This window comes from Lolium perenne, chromosome 3 (genome assembly GCF_019359855.2).
Source record: "Lolium perenne isolate Kyuss_39 chromosome 3, Kyuss_2.0, whole genome shotgun sequence".
Classification (NCBI taxonomy): Eukaryota; Viridiplantae; Streptophyta; class Magnoliopsida; order Poales; family Poaceae; genus Lolium; species Lolium perenne.
Genome location: NC_067246.2, coordinates 941,577 through 951,521, shown reverse-complemented (window position 1 = coordinate 951,521; position 9,945 = coordinate 941,577). Strand labels below are relative to the sequence as shown.

At 50.9% G+C, this 9,945-nt stretch overlaps 1 protein-coding gene across 1 annotated transcript; it reads right to left on the bottom strand.

Moving 5' to 3' along the window:
* Window positions 1–4,368: 4,368 nt before the first annotated feature.
* Window positions 4,369–7,065, bottom strand: LOC127340582 (uncharacterized). Its single transcript, XM_051366320.2, has 4 exons — window positions 6,368–7,065; window positions 5,402–5,642; window positions 5,051–5,168; window positions 4,369–4,905 (listed from the first exon to the last, which is right to left on the bottom strand). Exons 1-4 carry the CDS (start codon window positions 6,949–6,951, stop codon window positions 4,814–4,816), a joined length of 1,035 nt encoding a protein of 344 aa, XP_051222280.1. The 5' UTR covers window positions 6,952–7,065; the 3' UTR covers window positions 4,369–4,813.
* Between the last annotated feature and the right edge of the window lie 2,880 nt (window positions 7,066–9,945).

The window sequence follows — 9,945 nt, the reverse complement described above, 5'->3', positions numbered from 1 at the left end:
AGGCTGTGGAGGATGGGAAAGCCTGGCAGGCAGATGGTGGTGTTGTCGGATCCCTGCTGACGTGAGACAGCCGCCGACCGCCGGAGCGCGAGGCTACAACTGGGCATGGGCAACCCGGCCCGAACGACCTGGTCCGACCCGGCCCGAAAATTCCGGGCCGGGCCGGTCGGGCTTGCACTTCGGGCCGGGTTCGGGCTTGTATTTTGAGCCCGAACGTCAGGCCGGGCCGGGCTCGGGCTTGCAGTTTTTGCACTTTAGGCAGGTTCGGGCCGGGCTTCTCGGGCTGGGCTGGGCTTTTTGCCTGTTCGGGCCGGGTTCGGGCTTAATTTATAGGCCCGACGGTCGGGCCGGGCCGGGCTCGGGCTTGGCATTTTACATTCGGGCTTTTTCGGGCTTGGCCCGAAGCCCGGCCCGGCCCGAGTTTTGCCCAGGTGTACGCGAGGCCAATACCATGACGGAGCACCGATATCTTCTATTCGATATTCTCCCTCTATCGTGTGGTTCCTGGACACAGCTTGCTCTTTTCTAACTCTCTTGTGCTGAACGGAATAAGTATATAGTAGACTAAGCAAAAGAAAAAAGAGAACAACGTACAGACTAACACCGCTTAGTCAGCTCAACCTATCAATATGGCCTATCAACATAAGAAGGCACAATATTATTACTATAGCTAGACCACTTTATTATAGATAAAGATTAAAATTGGTCCTTCCTGTTTATTTAGTTAGTTCTTTTTCAAAACTAAGTTTCCTATGTGCCATGGCTTCTAAAGACCATGCTGCAACAAGCTTATGTAGATGTTGCTTTTCCTGTTATTTCCTTAATTCTATTTTTCTTGAAAAAACCATAAAGTGTTTAGTTGTCGTAATATATTTCCATATTTTCCTGATTGTGTAGAACTGTTTGTTGTTTGTTGTGATCCTAATTTCATACTATTGACATTGTTTTGTAAAATCTAAATTACGCTTTATCATTTATTCACCTTTTATCATTGTTGTTAAATAAATGATATATCAGCGTAAATGTCACGGGATCATGCGCCAAGACGCACGAGCTCAGGCTACCCCGATCCAGTCTCTTCCGGCCGCCTCCGCCCCAGTGCCTCGAACCGCACCAATGGTAGTAGGTCCTCTGCCCCGTTGTTTCGACCTCCGTGAGCAGCAGCCGGTAGTCAACCCGCATCGGCGGCCAAAATCGCGATAAAGGAGTGGGGAACCCGATCTATGCATGGAGTTTCGAATAAAAGTATTGTTTTCATTAGATTATGTTAAGATTTTGGTAGCCACCTTCTTGTTGGTTTCCCCTCAATGGAGATGGCATCGTCTGCAATAAGTGATCTTCGACCTTTCGTTCGGCGACGAGATCTTCTTCCCGGCGTCAATGGTGGTGTTGAACAGTCACAATTTTCTAGGTATGGGTCTTCGGATCTTGCTTCGCCAGATCGATTTTGGATCTTTTGTTGTTGTTGCCGCGAGGAGGATTATCCTCGCAGTTTTTGTCCCGGCTGCTACGTCCTCGGCAATGGTGATTCGTACTCTCGGCTCTCCATCGACGACGACAAAGCTAGTCAATTATTATTCCCTAATATACTGGTGTTGGTACTCCTGCTGATGTTGTATGACTGCTTTAATGGTTGCGTGCGTGCACGCAGCCTTGGTATTGCGGCTCAAAAAATTATGGGAGAACTTTCGTCGGTATCTACAGGTCTATGGTTCACTATCTATCTTTGGCTGCCTTCAGAAGAGTACAAGATTGTGTTCTGAAAGAAGAAAGAAATTGAAGACCTCGAAGATTTGTTACTACTTTTAGACTTTATTTTGTTATCGTTGAAGTCAGTTCATGTATCTCTACCATGTACTATTTATTGCTAAGAATATATATGGTATTGATTGTCAAAAAAAAACTGCTTTCCAAAGCTGGCACGATGGTGGGCTTTTAGGCTAGACCGCTGCCTCCCAGCAGGCTGGCCCACTAGACATGGGCTTCGAGCCCAACCAACACGAGAAGCTGTGCTGAAGGTTCCCTACTCCTCACGGGAAGCTGGAATCGTCCCTACGAAGCAGGATCAGCAGATTTTTGGAAGCGAGAGAACATCCAAACACGCCCTAAATTTTATTGTCATTATACAAAATAAACATTGGCATGAGCTCCACAAAATCGTGGACCAAGGCGCACATGTAAATCTTGTATAGTAGAAGAAGGGAGCTGCGAGATGCAAATTCCAACAACCCCACCACCAAGAAATTTAACTGAATCCATTCAGACTGTCAAACCATGATCATAGACAGCTAGTTTCGCATAGCTGAGCCCTCTCCTCGCGTCGCTCCCCAGGCGACGCTGGGAGCTACCCTCGCGCCGCCGCCGCCAGAGGCTCTCCTGCGCCGCCCCTCTGCCGCCGCTGCCGCTGGCCACTGCCACGGTGGCGGCGGGCCTCATCTCCGAAGGAGGTGGGGGGATCCCGTGCTCGCTCGGCTGGGGGAGGCCGGCCTTGGAGCTCCGTCTGCTGGGGCGACGAAGGTGTTGCGCGGCTAGGCGCCGTGGCTTGCGGCGGCGCGGGCGTAGCGCTGCAAAGACGGGTGGCGGTCGATGCGGGCCGTCCTGTGCCCGATCCGGGGCCGTGGCGGGCGGGCGCGGGTGGCGGGCGCGGCAGTCAGCTGCTCGGGCAGGGTCGACTGGCGTGCTGCCGGACGCGGTGTTGGTCCTCGCAGCCGGCGGGGGTCTTCGGCGCTAGCGCCTGCAGCGTCTTCTCGCCGTCTCCTCGCATCGTCTTGGCCCATGGTGGTCCTGTACCACCTCGTTTCTTCGTCAGGGCGTAGGTGACGACGGCTGGGAGGCCGGGGTGGCGGCCCCGGGAACGCGGTGGCGTTGGTGGGCGGCAGCCGGGTGGTGCCTCGACGCAGAGGTTGCGTGGAGGTCGAAGGATCTCGGGATGCCTCGACACGGTGGTCGTGTGGTAGCTACCCCAGATTCGTCGGCGACCCGGCGGCTTTGGTGGGCCACTGCGTGTGGCAGGTTGCCATCGCTGGCACCTGCAGCCATGGTGGAGGTGTGCCATGGCGTTTGGACGGCGGCATGGCGGCGCCGCTCTTCGGGTGGTCGGGGCGCTGTCCGACGCCCTGCGGCGGGTGGTGAGTCGATATGAGGTGTTCGCTCTGCTGCTGCGCGTGAAGGCCGGAGCGGCGGCTCCGGGATGTGGAGGTCTCTTCTGCTCTGTCCTGGCCGTGCGGGCGGCAGGGCACGACTGCATGGGCGGCTGAAGGGCTTGTCCTGAAGCACCGTGGCATTATGGCACGGTTGGCTTCGTGTGGCGGCGGTGGCGAGCTGCGACGAGGGCTCATCTTCTTCGCCTTCGTGGATAGGCTTCAACGACTTGGGTTTAGGTGAACTCCGCGCGAAAGCACTGCATCCACTTCGGTTGGTGCCGGCGATGTCGGCGTCCTCGGACGTTGTTCCCCTCGTTGGAGGCATTGTCGAGGAACTCCTTCACCTCCCTCGCCGCGTGAAGTTTCAGACTCTCCGGCTGAAAACTTGAGCTTTGGCTTTCGCTAGAGCGGGCATCGGCGGCGTCTTCATCGTCTCCCCCTTGGGGACGATGTCTTGGAGGTCTGGTACTCCGCTAGGCAAGTTCTGGTTTGCTTTGCGTGACAGCTGCTTTGTTGGCTAGGCGGGTGCGCGGTCTCGGGACTGGTGTGGACGTATGAGCGGCGGCTCCGAATCTCTTGTCGAGTGTCGTCCCTTCTTGCTTGGGTTGAAGTGTCGTCGGCTCGTAGCGTGCGCGGCCTCGGGGCCGGTGTGTTGTGTTTCGGTTATCGCCAGTGTGCGCGGTTTCGGGACCGGTGTGGACGTCGGAGCGGTGGCTCCGGGAGCTTTCCTTGAGTGATGCCTCTTGCTACACCGGGAGCTTTCCTTGAGTGATGCCTCTTGCTAGGACGGGAGTGTTATCGGCTCATGTGGTGCGCGACCTCGGGGCCGGTGTGTGGCGTTTGGTTGTGCGGTTTTCGGTCAGTTTTCCTTATAAACTGGTCAAATTTCTCTCTTCTTAATGAAAAGGCAGTGCTCCTGCCGGTTGCTCCAAAAAAAACTATGATCATGCTCCTACAAGCACCCAAAAGATGGAAGAGCTCTCCTCGCAAAGGAGGCGATAGGGGGAAAATGCCGGCCAACAATGGCAAATACAACAACAGCAATCTACCGTCCGTATTCTACCACCCTGTCAGTACATCTCTCAATCTCTAGCAGCAGCCAGAACATACCAAAAAAACACACATACAACAACAGCAGCAACTTACAAAAGAGGTAGTACAAGAACAGAGGCTACACAGGGAACAGGCTAGAAAAAAAGTACTTCACCGCAGCACAAAGAAGAAATTCAACTGAACCAGATCCATTCAGACTGTCGAACCATTATCATGCTCCTCCAAGCTCCCAAAAAAAAATTGAAGGGCTCTCCTCAAGCGAGGAGGAAATAGGGGAAAAAATGACAGCCAACAATGGCAATACAACAGCAGCAATCTATCATCGGTGTTCTACCACCCTCTCAATACCTCTCAATCTCTAGCAGCAGTCAGAACCTACCAAAAAAACACATACAAGTCAACAACAGCAGCAAATTACAAAAAGGTACACACAGCTTCAGCCTTCAGGATGTTCTTCACCCAGCAAATGCGCAGTTAGACAGACCATCTCACTCTCTCCTGGCCATATACGTTGCTCCACAATCCGGCACTCTAGCTCCTCCCTCCTGTGACAAAATTGGCTCGACTGCACTCGCCGACAACTAAAACTACTACAACGACGATATGTCGGGACAGGATCAAAGCACGACGGCCGCCTTGTCTGCAGTGATGCCCTCGAGGACGGTGGCGACCAGGGGCTCGTAGTGGTCCGCACCAGCGCCACACCACGCTGCAAGCAAAAGATGTGTTAGGGTCTCAGGGAAGAAATATTGTTTACTGACACGGCACGCATATAAGCTAAAGGTTCATGCTCGGTTACTACGTATTGACTTGCAGAAGAGAAACCACAGAGAGACAGTGAACAGGCAAGACACCTGTTCCCTTCATGAAAAGGAAAATTGGGGTGTCGCAGATTTCTCCTCGAGGACGGTGCGGGAGGAAGAATACACAGTTTTCCTCGTCAACCATTGCATCCGCACCATGTGCTTGCACCTGCCAATGCCACAAAATCAGAAACGGCAATCAGATCATATCACAATGTAAAATGCTATATAAACTACCACTGGTGCAGGCACAAAACAGTTGTCAATTCTATAGATCAGATCACAATGTAAAATGCTAGTTAAACTATGACAGAAAATTCAGGCATGAAACAGTGGCCAGTTGGACTGCAAGACAGCACACATATATTATTATCACAGAAGCACGTTTATAGTAGACTTTACCACAAAAACTTCTCTCTTGAAGTCGGTGGCAAGGCACTCGATGGCGATGTCATCACCAAACGCAGCCGCGCGGCCGTCCCGGTTCTCGTCGACAGTCAGCAGGCCCTCCTCCGTGTACTGCAGGGTGATGATGTCATGCTCGTCCTCCGCGGAACCAGAGATGGACATGTACTTGGCCCAGCTGTCCCCATCATTCACGGCGATGCACCTCTCCTTGTAGATGGTCTCGGCAGCCGTTTCCCTGCAGGGCAGTGAAGAGGATGATGAGCACACACACATAATGGTGTACCAAAACATTGATGTTTCTACACATCTACGCGTATAAACAGAAAAAGAAAATGAGTTCCTAAACGTAAACACACGCAAAAGCCTAAACTTTTTTTCTTTGTAAGGCAGTAAAGAACATAAAGATAATGAGCACATACAACTTGGAGAATCAGTTGACAAGCTCAACTGTACAAAGTACATCCAGCCTTAACTGATTGGTACTATAAATCAAATTGAGATTTCCGTAACTGAGATGTTACTATGAATGAACCAGTGTCAGGCAAGCTAGCACCATGCATGGTACCAAATAATGTATATGTACTAGTAAGTAAATAATTAACAGTAGCTGCTTCTAGGCACAAGGAAGAATTCAAGAAACATTGGGTCGTAAATGTAAACAGACACCAAAGCCCTGTGTTGTTTGGACATGAAGAATTCAAGACCGTTTCATTTCAGGCATGGCAGTTTTGATATGATTTCAGGATTTCAAATTGACGAACAGAAAGGAATCAGTCAACGAGCATGGGCGGGCGGGCAAGATCCGGTCTAAAGAATCGAGATTTCATTCCAGGCATGAGTTCCCATATTATCATTTCAATAAGCGCAAGGAAGGATCTTTCAAGGATCCTGTGCTGTGGTAGGCAATAGGCATGCATGCATGAATAGGCGTGCAAGATCCGTTCTTGCAGGGGCGGTTACCTCTGGATCCCGATGTCGACGAGCTCCTTGATAGCTCCGTCCATCCCCTGTCGCTGGTCCTTTCTGGCTAGCATCTTGACCTCCTGCACAACGTGGACGCCCCACCCTGTCCCCAGATCCGGCGCGTACAGGTGCCGCACGGCCGCGTCGACCGCGTCCCTGTCTGCGGCCTGGGCCTCCGCGTAGACGCTCTGGAATCTGCGCACGGAGCGGTGGCGTAGCTCGCGTGGCGTGGCCTTGGCACTGGCGGCCGTCCGCACGGCCGTGAAGAGGCAGTTGCCGTCGGAGTCGACCTCTCCGCCGTGGTCGAGGCGGAGGATGAGGACGGGGTCGGGTGAAAGTGAAAGGGAGGTGGGGGGTTTCCAGGCGACGCCGCGGTCGTGGATTTGGAGCAGGCGGCGGCGCTGCTGGTCGTCGAGGGACCAGACGGTGGACCAGGTGGATGGGGATGGGGATGGGGAAGGCCAGGTGAGGAGGTGGGTCGAGGGGGATGGAGATGGTGGCGCGGGGGATGAGGGCGGAGGGAGCGGGTCGGCGGCGGGGGCAACGGCGGTGGAGGAGGCGTCGCAGAGGAGCTTGCCCATGGTTCTTTCTTTGCCGCCGCGTTGCTAGGGTTGGTACTTGGTTGGGTCGCCTGCCTCGCCTCGGTCGCACGCGCGCTGGCTGGCTGGCTGGCTGGCCGCTTGTACCTTTTCTTCTTTTATATAAAACTGTTTTCCTTTTTTTTGTGCGGTGTGGAGTCGTGGAGCTCGAGACGACGCGGCTACAAAGCCGTTGGGTTGGGGGTAGGTAGGTGGAGCCGGCGCAAACTTACCGTTGCTTCCCGCTAGCTGGACTGCGCCAGGTCAAGGATAAAATGGGAAACATGTCAATTAGTAAAATAGTAAAGAGGGGGACTCCTCCCTTCTCTTCCCCTCTCTTGTTCGCCGGCCATGCTAGGGCCCATGCGGCCAAGGCCCATGTGCCCCTCCAGGCCTACCCCTTCCCGGACCATATCCTACCTTCCGAAATATTTCAGACCTTTCCAAAACGTTTCGGAATAAATCTAGATCCTTTTGGTGCCTTCCATATATGGGTTCAGATATATGTGGGCATGCCCGGAACAACCTTTCGGTCAATGATCGTTGTCGAGCAGTTGATAACCACAACGATCCCAACATATAACATGAAGGTCTTAGTTGTGTGAACCTTTTGTACTCGTATTGTTCAATGATACGTAACATTCCGTAGGGTGAAACTCTAGGGTATCCTCATTTCTCGGTGACGAGGGATTAACTCGGCAATGCCTATGTATTGTAGACTTAAGGTTTCGTAAGAAGTAGAGAGCGAGTAGATCTCGAAGGTTCAGCCGTACAAAGGTGCTCAACTTAAAATTATGGTGACTAGGGTTACAATGATTTCGATCCCTTTTGTCTTCTTCGGCTTCCCTTTTATATAGGAGGCGAAACCGAGACTTTTCCGTGTCATACAAGTTGTAAACTGTCGGGCCGCATTGGGCTTTTCCTATATTGATACAAGTTTTCTATTACATCTCTACTTTCATAACCCGAAAGCCTTCAACCTTCTACCTCCCAAGCTTCGAGTCCATAGACTTCATGCTTCACTGTAGACCTAGGGTACTTATTCGACATGCCTGGCCGGCATACCTATGTCAGTAGCCCCCAAGATTTTGCTTAAATCATAGAGTCGACTAAAATCTCCATCGTACATATGTTTAATAAAAGGGATTGCTATTTTCGTGCCCTCGTGTCCTTAGTTGTACTCAGTTTTCTCCAGCTCCTTAGTTTTTCCTCAATTTTCCCCAAGCCCTTGTTTGAAACCTGCAGAAGGAGCTCGGACGGGAGGACTCCTGTTAAGTTAACCATTCCGTGCTGACGTGTCGGGCCACGTCGTGTGGGCCGCGTCGCGTGGGGCTGGTAGAAAGGGACCGCGTAGGACAGGACGAGACCGCGTTTGGTTGTACGTGAGCAGGAGCTAGGTTATATCTCTCTCGGTTCAAATTGGCATCCCTTTTTAAGAGCAAATTTTCCCCCTCTCTCTTTGTAACAGTTCTCTCTCTTTTCACCAAATTAGTATCAAATCTAGAGAATTTTCTATTTCTGTCTTTCTTCAATGATTGTTGCCTTTTGGCCCTCGTTTTTTGCCCAATATGGTAACAAATCTAGAAGCTAGTATAGGATAAATTCACAGCAGCATAATAAATCACGAAAACTAAGTATAATACATAAACTGCATCCAAAAGCATCCAATAACGATGTTAATGTTCACGACAAACTAAGCTGAAAATAATACAAGACGCAATGTATGTCCAACATGAAGATTAGGATACCCCAGGATGAATGAATCTGTTCTTCATTCAACCTATATTTCTTCGTCGCTCCATTCATGTATCTGAAGGAAATATTCATTGAACTCCTTCCGTCTGCAGTGTGCAGGCAATACATCCTCCAAACGGTATGAGCTTTGTTCATTTCTCAGACCGTAGTTTCCTAATCTATCCACACGTAGACTTAGTGGCCACTCATCCTAGGCCTTTATATCATCAAAGTACTCTCTGATATAACCCAAATACGCATAGTAGATGCAGCCAGGTCGAAGTGTCGGGTGCACTCTGGTGTCGACGGAGATACACCGGATATAATGGACGAAGAAGGCATGACTTCCAATGTTACTGACAACATGGAGAGAGCGGCTCTCAGTGTCCACACGGTACACCATTGGTTGACCTTCCTCCAAATGCATGTTGTCCAACAACACAAGCATCAGATCACCATCCGACTTCACAAGGTAGAACTTGTCATTTCCAAGTTCTAGAAATGAAAATAGTGTCTCCATATTGACAGTGCTCGTGCGCTGCTCCAACTGGACATTGTTGGTGCACACTAATTTCCCGAACTCAAAATTATCCACAACTATTGCATACAATTCACCATTGAATGGGATAATGCAACACAGAGCATGGTGCTCGATCGAAAATCTTCCTTCCCCAATCTTCATCTATACCCTTAGTTGGAGTGCTCTCATCAACCCAAGCAATTTCCACCGGGTAACCAGTAGAAACGAAGACCATAGTCCGGGACTTCATTACAGTGATTGACTCTAGAAAAACAGATGGCATCTGCGCCTCAAACATAGTGTTCAATGTCCTTGTGAGTGGGTTCAGAAGTCGTATCTTGTGCGGCTGGTTCTTGTGGGCAAGCACGATTACGCCACGGCAAAAGCTGACGAAGTAGTATCTAAAATATATTGATGAAGATAACATTCAGCACTAAGATGTTTACGATTGAAAATAAAAATAGATTAACTCTATAGATATGGAGGAATTTGAACCTTGCATGAACTTTCGTTAGATCGATGGTGACGTAGCGGGATGTGCGGAGGTGGAGGAAGGTGAACTCAGCGGCGCGTGGAAGGGCGTGTTCTACCATGGTCCATTCGTGCAGGTGCACGTCGGGCTTTGGTAAACCTGAGCGCCAATTTCTACAAACTTTCCTCAAAGCAGAGTAGGTGTCCACGTAATCCTCGTTAGTCAGTAAGCAGTCGCCGATCTTGTGAAGTGGTCCGTCAGCCGTGAGAGA

Coding starts and splice junctions, on each gene's coding strand:
- LOC127340582 (XM_051366320.2), bottom strand. CDS start 6,951: ATGGGCAAGCTCCTCTGCGACGCCTCCTCCACCGCCGTTGCCCCCGCC. Junction 5,643..6,367: donor GTCGACATCGGGATCCAGAG/GTAACCGCCCCT, acceptor ACTGCCCTGCAG/GGAAACGGCTGCCGAGACCA. Junction 5,169..5,401: donor TCAAGAGAGAAGTTTTTGTG/GTAAAGTCTACT, acceptor TGGCATTGGCAG/GTGCAAGCACATGGTGCGGA.